The following is a 23,517-nucleotide window of genomic DNA, read 5'->3' as shown; positions in this document are numbered from 1 at the left end:
AAGCCTCAGTTTTCCATCTGTAAAATGAGAAGGCTGCAAGACGCGGGTCCACCCAGAAGCCGTCTCAGCCTTTAAGATGCTGCCCCTTTAAGGAGGGCGGGGTAGCGGAGAAGGTAGCCGCGCCCCCTTCCTCTCCTCGCGGAGCCTTCCAGACCGCCTGTTTCCGGCCTCGCCCCGCCCCCTAGGGGAGGGGCGGGAGCAAAGGGGGCGGGGAAGGAAGACGGTTTACCTGGCGCGGCGGGCGCGCGGCGCGTGCGAACGGCCGGACAGGTCCGCGGGGCTCACTTCCTGGCGTTGCCCCTTCCCCCTCCTCGCCGTTACCCTGTACATCCGGGTCATTTGCCCTCCCCGCTCGCAGGAGCCGTTGCCGCCGCTGCCGCCGCCGCCTGGCTCGTCGCGGCTCCGCCACAGGGGCAGGTGCGGAGGGGTTCCCGGTCCGGCCGCCGCCGCCGCCGCTGCCCCGCGCCGGGCCCGGGGCTCCCCCTAGCGCTGCTGAGGAGCTGCCGCCGCGGCTCGAGGAGGGCGGAGGAACGGGGCTGAGAGAGAGCGCCTGGAGGCTCGCGGGGAGGGTGACTGGTTTATTTTTTTCCCGTTTTCCTCGCTTCTCTCACACCCCTGGCTCGTCTGCTCCGCGACCCCATTTTGGCGGAGAGGCGGGCGCGGTGGGGCCGGCGCCCACCCCGGCGCCCACCCCTGGCGTGCGGCGGCATCTCCGCGGGCGCCCCGGGCCCTTCCTCCGCGCCCCGGGCCGCCCTGGCGCTCATTCATTCGGCTGTGCCTTTCTCCGCCCCTGCCTCCTTCCCCTCGCGTCTCCCCGCGCGTGCTCGCCGCCCTTTCCCGTGCCCAGTCTTGCCTCCGCCCGTGGCCTTTGGCTCCGGGCGCTTTCCCCTCCGGCGTCTATGGCCGTCCCCCGACCCGGAACTCCCACGTCCTTTCCTCCCAGCGGCCGCCTTCCCTCCCGCTGCTGGTCCCCGGATCCACACCCCCTTCTCCCTCGGACTCCACCAGGCCTCGCCCGGACACGCGGCCCTCCTGATCACCTGCCTTGATCTTGGTGCCCCGACCCCTTCCACCTGTGCCACGATACCGCCCGATTCAGGTGTTGCGTGGACCGCAGATCCTTAGCATTTAAAGTCCCGGTTCTCGGTCCTAGGGTGTGGCCTTAGCTGTGTTTCCAAAACTCACGTTTCTACTATAATTATCCAAATGCATGACTGTCAAACTGTAGTGGACTTGGCACTTGCTCTGTGTGTGTGTGTGTGTGTGTGGTCCTCATGATTATTCTGGGTCACACCAAATCTCTCTCTCTCTCTTTTTTTTCCCTGGAGGAGTGTGTGATTGATTTGCTCTGAATGTAAAATTTGGCCGAGGATTGTTACTCTTTGAACTCCTCCACATTCCTTCTCCCGCTGTTCCATGACTGATTTGCAACATTATCTGTTAATACTGTTTGTTGGTGAAGCTTCTTGTCGACTCATCTGTCACCAGCAGTTACTGAATGTCCCCCAGTGTGCAGAATACTGATGAAATGCCTGAATTCTTGCAGTGCTACAAAATGCTATTCTGGAGAAGACAAAGACTTGGGGCATTTGTTTTCACTTTTTCTCCCTTCATGTGTAATGTGGAGAATGTGTATCAGTTGTGTGTTCTTATAGTCTTGCCATTTGGAAGACTGGCATTCCAGAGGAGTGTTTTGTATAGCTCAAGGAATTTCAGTCACTTGGGTGTTCAGAGACTTATTGCAGATCGTTTTAGACTAATGTATCAAGAAAAATAAACTGATCCTTTTTATTCTTTAATTACACTTAATAATAGAAACAGAAGCTCTGTGTCTGGAACAACTTGGTAATTGGGGCTTATTTGATAGCCTGTTTGTAAAGTGTTGCAGTTAACTAAAGCTACCTGATTCAGCATTCATAAAATGAAATGACAGCAGTTTTTCTAATGTGACATTCATAGTTCATAATAATGAACTCCAAGGAAGGTACTTAATCCTGAAGTGCACCTTCCTGCGTGTCAGTTTGATGCAATTGCTGTCAATATTAATAGCATTTGTCTAACAGCCCTTTCTTCTGGAGAGGTAGGTACTAAAAAGGTGGTTGGCTGTTTGTCCACTTTCAGGTTTTGGATGACCACTTGAAGCACTAAGATTACTTAACTTGGAGTCAAGATTGCATTTTTTTTTTTTTTTTTTTTTGGGCAGAGCAATTTTGCTGGGTAATACATATGTTAAATTCTTTAAAACTTTAACAGGTAGCTACTTGAGAAAAATCTTGTTTTGTAAAATGTAGGATAAAAAGTATGAATTCTAGATTGTTTGATGATTGCATTAAGGCTAGATTTTTCTCTCCTAAGAAAAAATAGTTGATCAAAGGAAGGCATGATTAGTAAATTGACCCTAGTCGCCCCAGCAAAAATTCAGTTTCAGATGCTGAGTGAAACTGAGTGAATGTACTTTATTTCTGATAGATTACAAGTGACATGTAACAGCTAACTTAAGATTTTCTCAAAACTTTCTCCTTCAGATGGGTGAAAAATAGTGTCATTCTTGAGGTTATTTGACTCATTTAAAGTGGTCATTTACCTTTACTTAGTAATTGAGCAGTAGAGACGGATGCTTATTTCATTTAATCCTAGTCTCCTTGGGGAAAATATTGTACTGTCACTTTTATGAAGTTACTTAACTCTTAACTATTAATGCACTCCAGTGTTGGAACATACAGTTTACTCTTTTCACTGTTTAAGGAAAACAGCATTTCAGGAACATTTAATCACAGTGTTGGTGGCGCCCACTGTCGCTGTGGTCTCGCCTTTCCTGTTACTCTATAACAGGGTTTGGCCCAGTGCCTGCCTGTGCAGTGGACCTGCAGTCAGTGTTCCGACTAATTGGATGAATGGCAGGTTTGCAACAGTTAGACTGTAGCACTTTGTAATTATGTAGCAAAAGTTTTAGAGAAAGATGTTGATTGCTCTCAGATGCAATTTTCTCTGGTAATTTGTAAGTTTTGTTTTTCAGGGGAAAGCGCGCCCGCAGTCCCCGACTACCATAAATTACACAGTCGAGTTTCCCCTATTTGAGGAAATCGCAGAGGTCAACACACCGGAGTGCAATGGGTGAGCCTCGCCCTGGGAGAACCACCTTCTTGATAATGGTATCTCCTCTGCCAGGTAAGCATACTTGTAAGTTTTGAGAATTGCTATATATAATTATTTTAAACTGCTTTGAAATCTTTGGGGAGAAACTACAATAGACATATCAGTTTGTGATATGCTTTAGTTCCGTGAAGGGATATGTTCACTGAAAATGGATATTTGTTGTATGTATCTTGTCAACATTCATGACCAATGGTAATTCAGATAATTTCTTGTATATTTAAAGTTTCTAAAAATCAGCATAAAAACTCTTTTGAGTGTGTGAGTTCATCCTATATTATAATCAGTTCACTAAATAAGGTTAATTTTCAAGGAGCATTTTTTCATATAGTAGAAAAGTAATGAATCTGATAATGTGGCAGTGTTTACTTAACATTTCAGTGGTGGTGATGATAATGATGTTAATAGTAACTAACACGTAGCTAGTGTGTGCTACTTGCCGGGCAGTGTTGTAAGACATTTAATCTTTACAACACCCTAATTCTAAAAGGTGATCGTATTATAGACTAGGAAACTAGTAAGGTTAGGTAACTGAAGGGACACAGAGATGGAGGACTGGGTCTCTGCTCCTAATTGTTACTCTGTAATAGTGAACACCTCTGTGCCACGTTCTCTATACGACCGTGCAAGGTGTAGGTTAATTCCTAGTTAATTCTTAAGTAGCATTAGCAAAGTAAGGCTCAAGCCGCTTAGGTAACTTGTCCAAGTACTTGCCCAAGTAGGATCAAGAAGGCTGGCATTTCAACGCAGGCCTCTGTGACTTGTAGTCTTCACTAAAATTATTTCAAAGTACTAATTTGAGGTCCTGTATTTTATGTTATATATTTAGAAGGCATACTTAAAACAGCGAGTCTCCAAATGTTTTCACCTGCCACACAGGATGGATAGTGTTCACTCTTCTCTACTGTCTGTGAGCATATACGTTACATGTCAGTTGCATATAACATAACACAGGCAGGGTGAGATGTGACCTGGGGAGTCGCCTGGCTGGAGCACAGTCCTCAGATAACCAGGGGCCCCTGTGCATGCACCCAGTGACTCGGGTGTGTCAAGAAGAGTTAATTACATCCTATTTAACTCTACATCAATTTAGGAAGCATAATTCATAAAATCAGTTAAAACACAGGCCTCAGATTTTATGCAGAGAAGGCAATGGCAACCCACTGCAGTACTCTTGCCTGGAAAATCCCACGGACGGAGGAGCCTGGTAGGCTGCAGCCCAGGGGGTCGCTAAGAGTCGGACACGACTGAGTGACTTCACTTTCACATTTCACTTTCATGCATTGGAGAAGGAAATGGCAACCCACTCCAGGGTTCTTGCCTGGAGAATCCCAGGGACGGGGGAGCCTGGTGGGCTGCTGTCTATGGGGTCGCACAGAGTCGGACACGACTGAAGTGACTTAGCAGCAACAGCAGCAGCACCTGTCATTTTATTTAGTTCAATAGACTTTAAAAATAATTCACGTCAGAAAATGTAAAAAACGCCACGCCTCAGGGTGCCTGCCCATGGGGGAAGGAGCGCGCCCAGCTCCTGCAGCATATTCAGGAGAGGCATCCACACAGGGACCTGAGCGCACCGCACACTGGCTGGTTCACAGGACTTATTATCCTATCCTAGACGTCCCGGTGCTATTAGCCCTAGCTGCAGGGACCGAAAGTTTCCTCTGCCCCTTCTGAAAATATTAGATAATGTCAGTGCAGGGGAATAATACACTCTTTCTGCATTTCTACCCTGCAGTGCAGCAACTGTTGCTCTTGGGGATGATTGTGCTAATTCTTAGCTCATTAACGCCAAGTACTACATGCCTACACACTACTCTAACCAGAGAGAATGCAAAAGAGAGTGTGATACATCTTTCTGGAGCGTTGAAGTTTAATAAGATTGAACCAAGGGAAGAACCAAGGAGTTGGCAATAACTATCCTCTCCCCCACCACATGGAAGACAGAAGTGTGGGGGATGGGGACATGCTCCAGGGGACAGTCCAGTCTCTGAAGTTTCACCCAGCAGGGAAGGAGGGGCAGCCAGGCCAGGGTGGTGCCTCTTCTGGTCGCCCAGGTCCCTGCAGAGCATCCTCTGTGCTGGTCAGGGTTTTGGACAGGAGGCTTCCTGAAGGGGTGGAGGTGTCTACGGCCATACCACCCTGAACGCGCCCGATCTCGTCTGAAGGGGTGGAGGTGCTGGGTTTGAGTCCCATCATCCAGGTGGGAACATGCCCAGGTCCCAGGGGGCTTGGCAGGTCATCCCCTAGGTGTTTCTGGGCTCACTTTTTTACCCCTCTTGCTGGGCAGCCCACAGCAAAGATGTTTAAGGAGACCTCTCCATATTCTCCCAGCCACCCCCTTCTTCTTCTGGGTGAGGCCAGGGGGAGTGACTGGAGACAAATTCTGGGGCTGCCCAACAAGGGTGGAGCTTCCCGCATCAGGCACATCTGGGGGGCAGTGGGTTTTACCGCTCATGTCACAGGTGCCCCTGGTGTCCCGGGTGACGGTGGCATGAGGATCGTGGGTGCCGTGGGCACCACCGGTGTCACGGGCGCCTCTGGTGTCCCTGGGGACACTGGCGCCGTAGGTATCGCGGGCGCCACGGGCGTCTTCTATGTCGCAGGCCCCAGTGGTGTCCTGGGTGCTTAGGGCGCCGTGGGTGAGGCTGGTATCGCAGGCGTCTCTGGTGTCCCGCGTGAAGCTGGTATCACGGGTGTGGCTGCTGTCACGCCCGCCGCAGGCGTCACAGGTGAGCCTGGTCCCACACGTGTCGTGGCGGTCACCGGCGCGATCGGTGGCTGGGGCGCTGCGGCCATCACGGGTGTTGCGAGTGGAGGGGGCTGAGCTGGGGGTGACGGTCCTCGCCTCCGGGCAGGGTGAGGGAGTGGCAGGCTCTCTGGTCTTCTCCCTTGACTCCTGGTTCTCCTGCTCCATGGTCTCCCAAAGCCAGTCGGGAATAAGCGTGGACACTTCAGGGTTGGCGGGAGGCATATGTTCTTGGCTGCTGAGGTCGGAGGAAACAGCCGGCCTCACAAAGATGGTGCGGGCCCGCACCTTGGGTCCATTCGAGTCTCTGCCAGTGCTTGTATGCCTGCCCTGGATCTGGTCCCTCGACCAGCCCAGTGTCATCCCCATTGTCACCCCAGGGTAATCTCCATAGGCTGGCGGGAGTGGCCTTTCCGGGCCCACGTTCAGCCAAGGATGATGCTGAACATCATCTAAAGTCGCCCTGTTGGCCGGGTTGAGCGTTAACATACGGCGTATCAAGTCTTTCATCTCACCTGATAGGCCTTCGGGCACACGGTAGTGCCCTGTGCAGACGCAGTCCCGCAGCTCCCGGAAATCTCGTCCCGTGAAGGGGGCGGACCCCGTTACCAGGGTGTACAGCACCACGCCGAGGCTCCACACGTCCACCTCTGGGCCTGTGTAGGGCAGCCCCAGGAAGAGTTCTGGGGCCATGTACTCAAGGGTGCCGCAGGAGGTGTTCAGTTTTTTTCCGGGGTGCCACTGGTCGCTGAGGCCAAAGTCTGAGAGTTTGATCTTGTTCGCCTCCAGGAGGATGTTGCCCGGCTTCACGTCCCGGTGCACCACGCCCCGCCGATGGCAGTGCCGCAGGGCTGAGACCAGCTGGCGGAACACGCCTCGGGCCTCCCCCTCGGTCAGGCAGCCTTGGGCGTCCAGGTAGGTGGCTAAGTCTCCCCCACTGAGGTACTCCATGATTAAAAAGAGAGTCTCCTCGGTGTCTATGATCTCGACGAGTTGGACAATGTTCCGGTGGTTGTTCATGCTTCTCAAGGCCCTGACCTCCTGAGAGAGTTGCCGGAGGTTGGTGTGATCTGTCTTTTCGATGATCTTGATGGCTACCAGTGCCTTGGTGAGACGATGCCGGGCCAATTTCACCTCGGCGGATTGGCCCTCGCCAAGGGTGTCAAGGATGTCATAATCCTTGATACGAGCCATCTTGTTGGTCGAGATGGCTGTCAAGTCCTGCATCCCTAACTACACTAACTACCACTAAGCTATACTACTGACCTAACTATACTAACTCTACCACTAAGCCCTCACTAAGAATGCTAACTGTTTGAACAATACTGTGTATGCTAACCGTGTTATACAGCTATTCTAATGCTAACAACTATGGTAACAGTGCAGATACTAACTATGCTAGGAACCTGTTAACTATACCCACCACACTAACTATGGAGAACACTAACAGTGCTGACACTAACTATACTATCTACGCTAGCAAACTAGTAGCTATACCAACTCTGCTATAACTATATCAATGATGGTCTCTATGCTAACACTAGCAACACTAACTAAAAACAAATAATAAGATAAAATGAGAAAAAGAAGGGGGAAAATGGGGAAAAACAAAAAATGGGGAGGAGAAACTAAAACTGAAAGAAAAAAATGATAAGACACAAATTTAAAAAATGAGAAAAAGAGAAAGAAAAAAGAGAAAAAGGAAAAAAAAATCAACAAAATGGCAAAAACACGGAAAAACGCTCGCTAACTATAGGTCCAGCCGTCAGGTCACCAAAATCAGCTTCCAGGGCTCTGCGGACAAGACCAGCTGAGGTCTTATAAAGGGTCCCGGTGAGTTGCATCACAGTGATGCCCTGTGAGGTCAGAGCAAGAAATGGACCAATCATGGCTGGGATAAACCCAGTGGTTTTTCTCCCTTTTCAGCTTCAAGGCCCCTTTACACTTAGGTAAAAGGTCCCAAAGAGATTTTTCTTTAAATATATTAGAGACTGGTATTCACTTTGTTAGAAATTAAAATCTGTAGGAGGCTTCAGCAACTTTTTCATTTCTAGTTTAGAAGTTTATAAATGATAGTGATGAAATAAATTCCTTATTGGAGAAGAAATACTAAAAAAAAAATCTACCCAAGTAACTGTTTTAATAGCCTGACCCAAGCATGTGTTGATAACTCTGTTACAATAGTATGAAGATAAAGGTGTCTAATGAAGCATCAAGCTGTGTCCATGAGAAGTTAGTTTTTCTCAAATGGAATTAAGAGAGCTGGTGGGCTATAGTCCTTGGAGTCACAAAAGAATTGGATGTGACTTAGCGACTAAACAACAACAATCAATAGTGTGCTCCCTTGGAGGGGTAGCAACATCGATCACTTTTAGAAGATTAAGCAAGTCTGGATGGTTGGTGATTCTGGTAGAAGCACATTTGAGCTGCTATCAAAATGAGTCCTGAAGTTACCCAAATGAAACCGTATTCCAGAATTTTTTAAAAGTAAAAGTAAAATGTTTGTGTATGTTTGGAAACATGGATACACACATAATGATTCAAGGCATTATTGTATTTTTTCCCATTAGACAAATTCCTATGCCTTGGAGGAAAAATCAAGATTATGTAAGTTCAAAAGGCCAAACATGCTTTGAGAATGGATTGAGTTCTTTAACAGCATATGGTATAAAAACGACCCTTTTTGCTGTATGTGTGAGGTTGAGAGAGGGATTCCTTAGTAGCATGTCATCTAGTCAGAGGCCCCAGAAAGCTAAGGAGAGAAAGCTAAGGGGAGAGCTGAAGAGATGCCGACTGTCATAAATCCCTTTATCATTCTCAACTGTCTATAACTACAGGTTATGGTGAAGAGAAAAAGGCCAAACTCTAAGAAGGTAGTTAGCATGACTTTTGAAGAGCCAGGATTAGAAGAAAGACATAGGGAAGGGAGAAAAACAAAATTTTTAGCATCTCTACATGACTGGCACTGGCCTGAGTGCCTCACTTATGATGGTTCTTTGACTCCAACAGTGACCCAGTGGTAGACATGACTATAGAAAACATGAGACTTAGGAAGTTTCTATTCCTGGTCCAAATATCAGTTCGGTTCGGTTCAGTTGCTCAGTTGTGTCCAACTCTTTGCAACCTCATGGACTGCAGTATGCCAGGCCTCCCTGTCCATCACCAACTCCCAGATTTTACTCAAACTCATATCCATTGAGTCAGTGATGCCATCCAACCATCTCATCGTCTGTCATCCCCTTCTCCTCTCAACCTCAATCTTTTCCAGCATCAGGATCTTTTCCAATGAATCAGTTCTTTGCATCAGGTGGCCAAAGTATTGGAGTTTCACCTTCATCATCAGTCCTTCCAGTGAACACTCAGAGTAATCTCCTTTAGGATGGTCTGGTTGGATCTCCTTGCAGTTCAAGGGACTCTCAAGAGTCTTCTCCAATACCACAGTTCAAAAGCATCAATTCTTCAGGACTCAGCTTTCTTTATAGTCCAACTCTTACATTTATACATGACTACTGGAAAAACCATAGACTTGACTAGATGGACCTTTGTTGGCAAAGTAATGTCTCTGCTTTATAATATGCCGTCTAGGTTGGTCATAACTTTCCTTCCAAGGAGCAAGCGTCTTTTAATTTCATGGCTGCAGTCACCATCTACAATAATCTGGGAGCCCCAAAAAAACAAAGTCTGTCACTGTTTCCATTGTTTCCCCATCTATTTGCCATGAAGTGGAAGCAGTGTCAGGCTTTATTTTTGGGGGGCTCCAAAATCACTGCAGTGCCAAAGAATTGATGCTTTTGAACTGCGGTGTTGGAGAAGACTCTTGAGAGTCCCTTGGACTGCCAGGAGATCCAACCAGTCCATCCTAAAGGAGATCAGTCCTGGGTGTTCATTGGAAGGACTGATGCTGAAGCTGAAACTCCAATACTTTGGCCACCTGATGGGAAGAGCTGACTCATTGGAAAAGACCCTGATGCTACGAGGGATGGGGGGCAGGAGGAAAAGGGGATGACAGAGGATGAGATGGCTGGATGGCATCACCGACTCGATGGACATGAGTTTGAGTAAGCTCCAGGAGTTGGTGATGGACAGGGAGGCCTGGCATGCTGCCATTCACGGGGTCGCAAAGAGTCGGACACGACTGAGACTGAATTTAACTGAACTGATGGGACTGGATGCCATGATCTTAGTTTTCTGAATGTTGAGCTTTAAGCCAACTTTTTCACTCTCCCCCTCCCTTTCATCAAGAGGTTCTTTAGTTCTTCTTCGCTTTCTGCCATAAGGGTGGTGTCATCTGCATATCTGAGGTTATTGATATTTCTCCCGGAAATCTTTATTCCAGCTTGTGCTTCATCCAGTCCAGCGTTTCTCATGATGTACTCTGCATATAAGTTAAACAAGCAGGATGACATTATACAGCCTTGACGTACTCCTTTCCCAGTTTGGAACCAGTTTGTTGTTCCATGTCCAGTTCTAACTGTTGCTTCCTATGTAAAATATATACACATATACATATAGAGAGATAAGATATAGATATATACACACACATATATATGCATATAAATAAGCTTATGTGTACATATGCATATAGTAGACAACTTGGAAAATATATAAAGAGAAAACTGTGTATCAGAATACATTGCTACTATTTTGGTATATATCCTTCCTTCTACATATATTGCATACAGAGTTGTTGTTTGGTAGCTAAGTTGTGTCCAAATCTTTTGGGACCCCATGACTGTAGCTCACCAGGCTCCTCTGTCCATGGGTTATCCCAGGCAAGAATACTGGAGTGGGTTGCCACTTTCTTCTCCAGGGGATCTTCTCCACCCAGGGATCAAACCTGGGTCTCCTGCATTGCAGGTAGATTCTTTAGCACCACACCACCACTGAATTCAATTATAGTTATGTCCTTTTTTTCCACTTAACTTTTAATCACAGCTTCTTTGTACTTACGAAGAACCTCTTTGCATTTATAATTTTAAAAGCATGTAATGTTCTGTCTTACGGAATTATTGTAATTTGCCCAAACCTCTCATTTGACATTTAAGTTATTTTAACATCTTTTAAAAACAAATATGTTACACTGCAAGAAACAGCTTTGCATATAACAAAAAGGTTAAAGGCAGAGCCTAGTATCTCTATTTGCTGATACTCAAATAGGATTGACTTCTGGATGACCTACAAGAGGTAATGCTGAGAACAGTCTTAGAGCTTAAAGATGCATACATATATATATGTACATGTGTGTGTATATGTGCAATAATAGTAGTAGGAGGAAGAGTAATACATCTATAATTTAGAACCAGAAAAGTTAGATTTGGTTAGAGAATCTGCTAAGCTGAACAATAACAATTACACATGCAAATATACTGAAAGTAGCTAATTTTTAATGTAATTTTAACAAACAGGTAAATTTATTAAGAAATACTCTAACCACTGAGACCAATTAAATATTCATCTCTTACTAGGATGGACCAAAACAGAGGAAGACGTCGTCTATCCTGGTGCTAACACATCTGTGCATAGTTACACATACACACACTCACCTACACAGTGAGCGAAACCTCCACAAAAGAGATACATGTATCATATTTCACTTTATGGATAATATTTAAATGAAATATAATTATGGAATAATGATCAGGAAAACTTACCTTGGAGTCAGACTGTTTGAATTCAAATTCCAGCTTCACTTTTGCTAACCTTATAAATTTCAGCTGATTCTTTGACTTCTTTACAATTCAGTCGTCTCATCTATAAAATGAGATTTAATGTTATATAGATCATAGTTAATTCTTTGATATTGATAGAATAAGATAATACATGTAAAGGCCTTAGTCCTGGCTCATGAGAACTCCTCTATTGATGGTAGCTATGATTGTTGTTTTATTGGACTCACTTCTTCCATATTTATTTTCACTTCGGTATGTACTTTTATTTTGGTAAGTCAAAATTCTCCAAGAATTATACCAAGCAGCTTCTGATCGGGAGAGAGAGCTGATCCGACTTTATCCTCTTAAGTATCACTTTGCTCTTCAGCCATTAATTCATTCATCAAGCAGCTACTGGGTGCCTACCATGTTCCAGGCACTGAGCTCGGTGTGAGGGGTTCAGAGAATAAAGATGTGATCCCTGGTCTCAGGCACGCTCCATCCTATCAACATTTAAAATATTCCTCAGTACATATCAGCACGTCTCTTTCTTGGGGTCATGCCACACTCCCTTTAAAAGCTTGGCCAAGCTTGTGCAAAATTTCTCTGTGTTCCCAGGGCAAACATGAGGTGCAATGAACTTAAGAAAAATATTTACTAAGAACACAGCAGAATTGAACATACAAGCAGTGTCTAGTTAGATATCTTTTCCAGAAGCAGATTACTGTATAGAAAGAAATCCTCTCCTCTCAAGCCCTAGTCTGGGAATCAGCACTTTGTCCAACTCTTGGCCTCATTTCTCAGAGATCTCTAATCCCTGGCTCCCTCTCACTTCTCTGGCTTCCATGAAGCTAACCATTGTCTCTTTTGCCTTGTCTCTAGCAAGATGCAAATTACCTTTCCTTCCATGAATCCAGCCTGGGTCCTCTAGAGTCAGGGAGCAATTCTGTCAGACACTCATTGAGTTCTAATGACCCTCCCCACCTACACTGCCAGCCCCAATCACTCTCAAACCAATAACTGTGCTAGACGTTTCCATCCCAACAGAGATGTGTCCAGGCCACTGAAAGGCTAAGGAAGGTGCACCCCAAGAGAAATTATAATGTGAGTCACATTTAAAATTTAAATTTTTTGGACATCACCTTAAAAAAGGTAAAATGATGAGGCCTTCCCTGGTAGTCCAGCAGTTAAGAATTCTCCTGCTAATGCAGGAACACGTTTGATTCCTGTTCTCAGATGATCCCACATGCCGCAGGGCAACTAGGCTCATGTAACACAACTATGAAGCCTGTGCTCTAGTGTCCAAGAGCCACAACTCCCACAACAAGAGAAGCCACTGAGATGGGAAGCCTTCACACAGCAACTAGAGAGTAGTCCCTGCTCATCTCAACTAGAGAAAGCCCACACACAGCTATGAGGACCCAGTACAGCCAAAGACAAATAAGTGAAAAAGTTTTTAAAGCAAAATAATCTAGGTAAAAATTAATGATGTAGTTTATTTAAATCAGTATCAAAACTTTTACTATCTCAATATTCAATTAAATATAAATTATTTATCAGGTATTTTATGTTTTAATACTAACTCTGAAATTCAGTTTGTATTTTACACTAACAGCATATCTCAATTCAGACTGGCCACACTTCAAGCGCTCAATAGTCACATGTGACCAGTGGCTACCGTGTTGGACAGTGCAGACCCAGGAAGTACAAAGACCTTCCCTACACAGCAGTGCTAACATATACACTGTAAGAATTCTCCCACCCACCATTACAGGAGGGTCATTCTCTCATAACCTCTTACTTCCTCTCTCTCATGCACCCTTGCAATACTAATAAATCAACTCCTCGTCCAAGTATCTTATCCAAATGATGTTTCCCACAATGCTTTCAGGAAACTTCCATCCATATAACGGTCTCAATCCAGCTCTCCCTGTTGTAAGTCATTGTTTCACATTTCTGTGGCAAATGCCCCAATACATCATCTTTAGTAAACATCGTTAAGAATCTTATTGTACATAATTCTGGGTTGAATATGGATTAAAATGAAACTGGAATATTCTCCATCTACCTTAGACCTGATTATGTCTGCAAACACAGCCAGCTTGGCTTGGGTCTTTGCTGATCACTTCCTTCTGTTAGATATACTTTGTGTGCAGTTAGGAAACTAAGTTGAAGGATGAAAAGAACAAACATACACGGCTGTTGTGTTACATGGTTGAACTGATTGGTCCGTAAGCCCCAAATAATCAAGCCAGCCCTATAAACAAATAAAAAATACTACCAAGACAATCTCCTGGGACCTTAACTCTATCACAAACTTTTACAGAATAACCTGTAAAACCTAACCTGGGAAGCCTTTAGAGAAATTAGATGCCCACAAAAACATTATTCTTAAAGCCAGCCTCTTCAATCATTTCCATCTCTTAAGTTGTTCAGGTGTCACTCAAGCTGAGATTTCTCAGGATGTGTACCATCCCCCCCACCCCCTCCACCCTGCAATGACTCTAGTTCACCCAAGGAAGTATAGATAAGGTGAAGGAGCCAGCATCTCTCATCTCCTCCTCATTGTCTGAGGATTCAGGCCCGAAATGCTTTATAAACCACAATTCTATACAAGTACAACACAGTTTTCACAAATGCACATTCAGACATTGAAAATTATATAATATAGACAGATTTAGAAATGATTAATGGCTGGCTAATGAGATCGTATAAAAGTATGCGGTCCATAAATAGAGTCATAAAAAATGAACTGTTAGTCGGAAGATACTGCATTTTGCCAAAATGCCATTCCTCTAAGGGCATCGTGTCCTATTAACAGCTCAGCAGCATCCACCACTGTCAAAGGTGTGATTAGAATGACTCTAAATTCTGATAAGCTACCCCAGTCCTTTCACGGGGCTTATTTTAAGCTGTCTTGATTCTTTGTCTCATTCTGGATTTTCAAAGCGTGTCTTAGAAAAGCAGTCTTTCTGCATGGTCCAGGACCTAAAATCATTCTGTGGTCTTGAAAATTTTTCCAATATTCAGCACACCTACTCCTGTTCTAGAAAGGAGTCTATATTGTCCATGTGGGACATATTCTTGACTTCTAGGATTTATTACATTTCCAAAGAGGGTTAGGCTTGGTTACTAGTATGTCATGACACTTGACTAAGGGTCAGAAGTTAGGGTTCTTCAGTAGCTTCAGGCCCAAGATCTATGGCTGTATTACCCAACTTCAGAAACTTGGATTCTCAGCTCAGCACTGTCATGTTTGACTCTACGTATTTAGTAAATCATTTATATTTTCTGAAATAAGGAAGATAAATTTTTTGAGTTTTGTCATATATATTTTTTAATCCATGCTGTTACATGTCCAGTCATTTTTCATTTTTTTACCCTCTTATTATTGAGTAAAAGTCCTTTGTATAAAAGTATACCTTTTTATACATACAGTATTAATTTACAAAGTATATACATAAAGTATATTACCTTTTCAATAATTTATATAAGTATAATATAAAATATAATGATTACTTTATTATTCATTATGGTTAGTAAAATGAATAGAATACTTTGAACTTGGGACCTAGATCCACTACAACTAGCTTGTGATTTTAAGTAAGGCATTTGGTTCTTTTAACTTGTTTTTTTATGTCTATAACATGCAGAATGACCACATTCCTCTCTCCTAGTTTATCAGTTTGCAATAAGAATTTATACGTACTGAAGCCTCATGCAGACTAGTCTAACCACCATCCACTCCTGCTTGAATTACTGGTAAACCCCACACAATCAATGCATAGAATATCATGTATCTACAACATATAGAAATCAATGTATAGTACAGGATATACTCTTTCATGTCTGACTTCTTCGGTTCAACAGGTCTGTGAGATCAATCCACACTAGTCTGCCAACTGATCTTTCAGCTTCCACCATTCTCCAATCAGAAGCCCGGATGAACTTTTAATTATAAATTAGAATATGTCATTCGCTTCCTAGAAACACTTCAATGGGGGCTTCCCTGGGTGGTCTAGCAGTTAAGAATCGGACTGCCAATACAGGGAACACCGGCTCAATTCCTGATCCAGGAAGATTCCACGTGTCACGGAGCAAGTAAGCCCATGTACCGCAACTGCTGAGCCCACACAAATTAGAGCCCTCCTTCGCAACAAGAGAAGACACCACAGTGAGAAGCCTGCACGGCCCAACTATGCGGCAGTCCCCACTCACTGCAGCCAAAGAAAGCCTGTGCGTAGCGGCAAAAACCTAGTGGAGCCAAAAATAAATCAAAAAATCTTAAAAAAAAAAAAAAGTCACCTGGAGCATTCCCATTTCCTTAGAATGAAATAGAAATTTTCACCAGGGCTTACCCAGACCCACTTCCCCTTTGCCCACCCGTCTTCACTTCTTCCCACTCTCCCTCTGGTTGACATACTTTATTACCATGTTTCCAACATGCTCCCTTCAGTCCCACCACCAGAGGATCTGAAGAAAGCTTCCCTTCTCTGTTGCAATTTTGTGGGTTTTTCACATTTGGATCTCGGCTTATAAGTCATCGTCTCAGAGAGGCCCTTTCTGCCTTCTCTGACCAGGCAGAGGATCATGTAGGGCACTGAGAAAGCGTTCAACAATGGTTTATTAGATTAGTGAGAAAGGGGAGTGAGAGTGTTTTATACACTATTAAGCATAAAATGCATGTGAACATTTGTTAGTTATTTTTTTTTAAGTAACAAATACATGTAATAAAATGTACACTAATAAATGAGACCATGTCTTCATGGTCACTATGAGAAAAAGACTGCTCTAGACCTTGTATTCCATAAGCATACACTTAAGATGTGGAGTAAGATGGAGAATGCTGGAAATTATCTAATTGTCCAGAAATGATAACTAAAAAACACATTAGCCGCATGTCTGAGTGTGAATGCCTGGCAAGTAGGAGGCTTCTTACAGAAGGGCGGTAGAGGCAAGTCTTGAGATCTGTACAAAGACTCGATTTACGTTTCAGGAGGTAATGTGAGGGTGAGGACAATAAAATTATTGTTGCTGATTTCTTTTTCATTTTCATTTCTATGAATCAGAATGTTAGTGTATAAGTTATATAAGTGAATACGATTTAAGATATTTCATAAATAGATTCCATTTTTCTTCTCTTGAAATCAGCAACGTTCTATTCTCTGGCTATTAAACGTGTAGGCTGATCCCCAAGGCGCAGTCAATACTCTGGGTCCAGCAAACAGCTCGTCTCCTGCTCTCCTTCACCTCCACCAATCTCATCAAGAGAGAATTGTGTTTGTTCCCAAACTTATGTATTCATTTGTACTTATTTATAAATTAATAAAATATGGTTCCAAAAAAACCCCCACAACTGTTTCTATGAAAACTAAGATGAATCTATTGAAAAAATTCAATAAGGGTGATTTGCCTTTTTTTTTTTTTTTCTGATTTGCCTTTTTTTGTTGTTGTTGACATGGGTGTAGGTAACACCATTATAGAATATTTGGATAGGGTTGTAAAAATCTATAGACATATTCTGCATTAAAATAGCTGTAGGTGTCTTCTTATTTTTCCATAACTTAAGGAAATAAAAACTCAAATATTTGCCTTTAGGCAACTTATTTCTATGCAAAAAAAAAAAAAAAATTGGATCTACATCAAAGGATTGGCAAAGTAATGTCTCTGCTTTTTAATAATAATAATATGCTATCTAGGTTGGTCATAGCTTTTCTTTCAAGGAGCAAGCGTCTTCTAATTTTATGGCTGCTGTCACCATCTGCAGTGATTTTGGAGCCCCCCAAAATAAAGTGTTTCACTGTCTCCATTGTTTCCCCGTCTATTTGCCATGAAATGATGGGACTGGATGCCATGCTCTCAGTTTTCTGAATGTGGAGTTTGAAGCCAACTTTTTCACTCTCCTCTTTCACTTTCATCAAGAGGCTCTTTAGTTCTTCTCCTTCTGCCATAAGGGTGGTGTTATCTGCATATCTGAGGTTATTGATATTTCTCCCAGCAATCTTGATCCCAGCTTGTGCTTCATCCAGCCTGGCATTTTGCATGATATATTCTGCATATAAGTTAAATAAACAAGGTGACAATATACAACCTTGACATACTCCTTTCCCTATTTGGAACCAGTCTGTTGTTACATGTCCAACTCTAACTGTTGCTTCTTGACCTGCATACAGATTTCTCAGAAGGCAGATCAGGTGGTCTGGTATTTCCATCTCTTTCAGAATTTTCCACAGTTTGTTGTGATCCACACAGTCAAAGGCTTTGGCATAGTCAATAAAACAGTTCAGTTTAATTGCTCAGTCATGTCCGACTCTTTGCAACCCCATGGACTGCAGCATGCCAGGCCTCCCTGTTAAGCAGATGCTTTTCTGGAACTCTTGCTTTTTCAGTGATCCAAAGGATCAATATCTGTTGGATCCTTGGACTATAAGGAGATCCCACCAGTCCATCCTAAAGGAAATCAGTCCTGAATATGCATTGGAAGGACTGATGCTGAAGCTGAAGCTCTAATAATTTGGCCAACTGATATGAAGAACTGACTCATTGGAAAAGACCTTGGTGCTGGGCAAGATTGAAGGCAGGAGGAGAAGGAGACTATAGAGAATGAGATGGTTGGATGGCATCAATGACTCGATGGACACGAGTTTGAGCAAGCTTTGGGAGTTGGTGATGGACAGGGAAACCTGGCAAGCTGCAGTCCATGGGGTCTCAAAGAGTCGGACATGACTGAGCCACTGAACTGAACTGAACATCAAAAGATTAGCAAAGTACAACTCTTCCAATCAGTGAACCAACTGAAGGTTCTGACTCAGGGAGAAAAACATGCTTCCACTAAGCTGAATATTGTCTTTTTTCCTTCTTTTGGGGGCTTATAATCAGTCATCAGAATGAAGAAACTGAGACTGCCACTCAATTTAGTAACTGACCACTGCTACATTCATTGATAATTTCTCAACCTTCTGCATATGTGAACTTAAGCTTTTGAAACCGTTAATTCCTTCTTCCTCCCTGAAATAGTTTCTTCATTTTTATCCCCAGGAATCACTCTTTTTGTCTTTTTGTTCACTCCTTAACCAGATGACATCTCCTCCTCAATTTTGTTTTTTGTCCCTCCTCATCTTCTCTATCCCAAGGGCTCAATTTTTAGGCCTCATCTCTTATGCCTCTAGACTAACCCCCTTGGTGATCTTGTTTGATCTCATAATTTAAAGTTTATGTACACTGTCTCCCACATTTGCATCTCCAGCCTAAACTTCTCACCTGAACTCTCGATTTATATAGCCGTTGCCTACTCTCCATCTCCATGTGAGTGTTTAATAGGTATTTCAAACTTAGCATATTAAAAACCTCATTTCTCATCTTCCTTCACCCCAAACTGCTTACCCACTGTCTTCTTCATCTTGATAAATAACAGCTCCATTCTTTTAGCTGCTCTGTCCAAAAAACTTGAAGTAATCTTTAATTTCTGTCCTTCACAGTGTACAGTTGTACTATCAATAATCTGTTTAGCTCTACCTTCAAAAACCATCTCAGATAACCTCCTCTTACTTCTCATTCAGTTCACCATCATCTTGGATCTATAGCCTGCTAGACTCTTCTGTCCATGGGATTTCCAGACAAGAATACTAGAGTGGGTAGCATCTTCCTGACCCAAGGAAAGAACTTGTGTCTCCCATATTACAGATGGATTCTTTACCATCTGAGGCACTAGGGAAGGCCCTATCATGAACCTACATTTATGCAGCAAAGTTTTCTATCTCCCTTCTTCTACTCTTGGTCTCCTCCATTCTAGTCTCAACACAGCAGCTGGAGTAATAATAAAAAGAGAAATAATAAAATATCTTCTTTCTAGGATTGTTGTGAAACCTAAATACAAGGGATTTAGAAGAGTGTATGTGGAGAGCAAGCAATTATCTTCTCTAATGTTTTGTTATTATAGGACATACCAACACCAGTTTTTCCATTCCTCCCATGATTCTTTAACAAAATTCTTCCCTGCATTCATAAATATGTTCATGTCTCCAAAAATATTTCCTTGAACCACATTACTCTTTAACCTTCTGGTCCAACTCTGATCTCCCTTTAGCAAGCAAGCTTATTTCAAAACTAATACACTTTCCTAGCAAAGCTTCCTTATCTTGCATATACTTGCATCAAAGAGTATACTCTTTGAAAGAGATGTATCTTTGCATATATGTATTTATGCATACAAGAGATGCATCCTCTTGTATGAGCTGTCATTCACTAAGTCACTGATGCTACAATAAAGAAATCTACTCCAATGTTCTCTACTTTCTAAAGTGTAGACTATAACTTTCTTTAAAGTCTCTTCCAGTGATTTCCTTTCTGTGACTCCCTCCAGGGTATTCCCTTACTGTTAGGCAACTCATTTAATCTTTATACCTTCAAATGTTAAATGTTAGTGTTTGTGAGAACTATGATTTCAAAGCTCGGCCTTCCTCTTTATGCTTATGTTGAATCACATCAATCAAGCTGGTGGTCTTTGCTGTGTTAAGTCACTTCAGTCTTCATCTTCTTTTCATTTAAGGCTCAGACTAAGAACAATCTTCACGAGGTTAGCATTGGCTACCTCTGTGCATTCATCATTTTTTCTCCTTTGTTCCCATTGCTCTCTGCATATCTGTATCACTGTACCAGCATCATTGTTTAAGTTCATTCAATTCTGATGTTTTTTCTGCCTCCCTAACAAGACCATTAGCTTCCTGAAGATAGAGAGATGGTCTTGTCTTATTCATCCCAGTATGTGTCATTCTGTGTGTATGGCATTAATGATCCTCAGTCTTCAATGAGTGTTCCAATTTCAATATTATGTAACTGAATGATTGACTAAACTGTCAACCATTTATCCTGATGTCACAAGATACATACAATTTCAAAAATCTTAACTTACTTATTTCTAGGAAGTTCCAACTGGACATAGCATATTACTAGGAACACATCCATGCATATTATAAAGGTTCATTCTTTATGAATGAAAGTATGCCTACGTTGGTGAGAAAGACTATGGGGATAAGGAAAGAAACTAATACATATTCATTACCTAGTATGGCCTCTTTTACACAATTTTATTTAATTTTTCCAATAATCTTTAATTACAGACATTGCATTTTTCATTTAGTTGAGATGATAATGAGGCTCAGGGAGCTTAATTACCTCACATAAGATTATATAGTATTTGTATTTGTAAACAAGGTTAGGTTAAGTTCTGTTGCACTGTGACTCAGATGGTAAAGCATCTGCCTGAAATTCAAGAGACTCAGGTTTGGTCCCTGAATTGGGAAGATACCCTGGAGAAGGGAATGGCTACCCAGACCAGTATTCTTGCCTGGAGAATTCCATGGACAGAGGAACCTGGCAAGCTGCAGTCCATGGGGTCAAAAGAGTCAGACAAGACTGAGGGACTAACACTTTCACTTCAACACTGAGTTCTGCTGCAGTAAAGAGCAATTCCCAGAATATTAATGTCCTAAAACACTTCTTCCTCACTCATTCTATACATCCCCTCTGGGTTAGCAAGGGTTTTCTGCTCAGCATAGCCACTCTGGGATCTAGACTGACCAGCCCCTTCTCAAACATTGTCAGACACCACTCTTCACATTTCGTTGGCTCAAGCTCCCCCTGGCTACATCCACCTCCAAAAGGTCAGAGAAATACAATCCTAATATTTTTCCCAGAATGAAGAAATCAAGAACTATTTTCCAGACAACACTAATGACCACCCCAGTTTCGAAATTAAGAATTAAAACCACATCTGCTTAAATTGTAAGTTTATCTCCATTTCTACCGCACCAACCATTTCATTTCTTTCTTTATTTGGAAATGCATTGAACTGAATTTTAAAATGAAACCTGATATACAGTCTTTGAGGATAGTAAGGTATATGGTCTCTATAATAGTAATTCTCAAAGTGTCAGTGTCCATCAGGATCACCTGTAAATTCTAGGATTCCGCATACAAAATGAGAATCTCTTAGGGTGAGGAGCATGCGCTTGTATTTGGGACAAGATCCCAGGGTGTGTGGGTTGCTGGTCGGGGGCCACATGGGGAAGAACAGTCCTCTAGGTCTAAGCTTTTTATCCTCCACCAACTTACTTTAGATTGTCTCACTTATTACACACACTTTCCTTCATCTTCAGTGCAAAGTGTAACACATGCTTCTTATGAACACATGATCTTCTCAAAGTCTCTTCTAAAACAGAGTCCCTTTTTCTCCTAAATTTCTTTGGGCACTGGAGAGGACAGAGCTTATTGAATAATGCATTTCATCACTAGACAACTTGAAAGGGGTTCTGCTTAATGCAGTAGAAATTTTCAGATGATTCATTCTGAAGCCACTGATCAAAAGTACAGCTAATGGGAACAGGTGAGCTCCGATGATTGATGTCTTTCAAGGGACAAGGAGCAAAATCCCTATCACTAGCAAAGAGCCTGAATACTGAAATCAAGTGTCAGACAGGCAGAGAAACCATTTAGGCCTTAAAATAAATTTAGTCATAGTCCCCTATAAGCCTCAGACTAGATGTTACCATTTCCAAATGGATTCTACAACATTGGCATCATGTTTCTGAGTCTGAGCTGATAGAGCCTCCTGGTGTTGGTGAATGAGGCAGGCAAGGAATGAAACTGACAGGGCCAGCAAAACATCAAAAATTCCTCAGAAACACAGTGAAGGGGAAGAAAGTCAGCCCTCATCAGACAGAAAGAAGGCGATTCTCACAGAACTGCATGGATGTACCTCAGAGGGAGTGCTTCGTTTCACTTGGCTTCCGTGCCAATCAAAATGCCCCCATTGGCAGTGGATAAAATAAAATAAAGAAGGCAGAAATAAATGCCAAAACAAATTCATGCACAGAATGACCTTCCAAATGCTGCATGGCCCTGCTAAGCTGTCCTCTACCAAAATGAATGGAAAGGGCAAAGAAAAAAAAAATCTATAATTTATCTTCAACTAGAAAAATCTTTAAAATGAGCTGAGGCACTAAAATATTTGCCCATCCCTTCTTTCTGATGATGACCTAACATTCAATGAATGTCTCATAATGTGTCAGGTGTTTTATATGCATTTTCTCTTAGTATTTCATAATAGCAGTGTGAGATAGATGTCATTGTCTCCAGTTCATCTTTGAGGAAATAAAGGTTGAATAAATGATTCAAGGTCACATTGGAAAGAAGTGAGTCTGAGATACTTATTTTACTCTAAAATCCATTACATTTTTTACCCCACACAACTCTTCAAAGTTGTATTAGGATAAGAAAACTCCATCTGATGCTTCTAAAATATCAATGTCTTCTCTGTCCTTTGCTTGATGTCAAGAAATGTGATTCATCCACAATAGTTGGCTGGATTTAAAGTAGCTGAAGATAAATGTTGTAAAAGCATACAAATGCATTTTTCACATCTTTAGTTTAATTGAGGTACAAGAACTTTGGTCCACAAGACTAGACTCTGATCTTCAGAGGTTATTCATGAGATTTGAGGCTTCATTTCACTCTGCTTGAGTGCTTACTAGCAAGGACAGTACAGTTGAGCTCCCAGAACCACCTGCTAAGACATACAAGGATCTTAAAATAATCCAGTAGATAAAGCCATAAAGAATCCAAGGGCAACTACAGAAAGCAAAACCTCGTATCACCAGACCTATTGCATCATGTCAGTCTTGGAGAAAGAAGGCCATGTTTCTCTCATTATCCCAACATGAGACCTTGGCAGAAATTCACTCTGAGAGAAGGGACTGGGTACCCTTACTTCGCCCCATAGGTTCAGATGGGACTAATCACCGTAGTACCTGCCATGGTAATACTGGAACTGACACAGCCCAGAAGGACTCTCTCCGCAAGACACTTTCTCACCCACATGGTGCTATTTGATAAGAAAAGGTATCCATCCCCTTCCTCCAATCCCCTAAGCAAGAATAAAACAGAGCAAGAAGTTTGAAGAAGGAGGTA

General features: G+C 42.8%; 1 protein-coding gene and 1 non-coding gene across 3 annotated transcripts; one reads left to right on the top strand and one right to left on the bottom strand.

Moving 5' to 3' along the window:
• Positions 1-279: 279 nt before the first annotated feature.
• LOC122702741 (cuticle collagen 19-like) lies at positions 280-11,547 on the top strand. 2 transcript variants are annotated; one of them, XM_043916523.1, is made up of 4 exons: positions 280-417; positions 3,017-3,168; positions 6,692-6,817; positions 11,368-11,547. In XM_043916523.1, exons 2-4 carry the CDS (start codon positions 3,111-3,113, stop codon positions 11,454-11,456), a joined length of 273 nt encoding a protein of 90 aa, XP_043772458.1. In that variant the 5' UTR covers positions 280-417; positions 3,017-3,110; the 3' UTR covers positions 11,457-11,547. The 2 variants fall into 2 exon arrangements, with proteins under 2 accessions (XP_043772458.1, XP_043772457.1); XM_043916522.1 differs by lacking the exon at positions 280-417 and adding an exon at positions 429-569.
• Positions 3,014-3,176, bottom strand: LOC122704195. Its single transcript, XR_006343806.1, has one exon. It is a non-coding gene; the product is annotated as a U1 spliceosomal RNA (small nuclear RNA).
• Positions 11,548-23,517: the final 11,970 nt, after the last annotated feature.

The sequence above is a fragment of the Cervus elaphus genome, chromosome 11, assembly GCF_910594005.1.
Source record: "Cervus elaphus chromosome 11, mCerEla1.1, whole genome shotgun sequence".
NCBI classification, from domain to species: Eukaryota; Metazoa; Chordata; class Mammalia; order Artiodactyla; family Cervidae; genus Cervus; species Cervus elaphus.
This window is presented reverse-complemented; position numbering and strand designations above follow the sequence as displayed.

Excerpts from the sequence above, each read along its gene's own strand:
- LOC122702741 (XM_043916523.1), top strand. The coding sequence starts at position 3,111 with ATGGGTGAGCCTCGCCCTGGGAGAACCACCTTCTTGATAATGGTATCT. Across the intron at positions 3,169-6,691 it reads AATGGTATCTCCTCTGCCAG|GAGGATGTTGCCCGGCTTCA; the intron begins GTAAGCATACTT and ends GTTCGCCTCCAG. Across the intron at positions 6,818-11,367 it reads AGGCAGCCTTGGGCGTCCAG|GATGGACCAAAACAGAGGAA; the intron begins GTAGGTGGCTAA and ends ATCTCTTACTAG.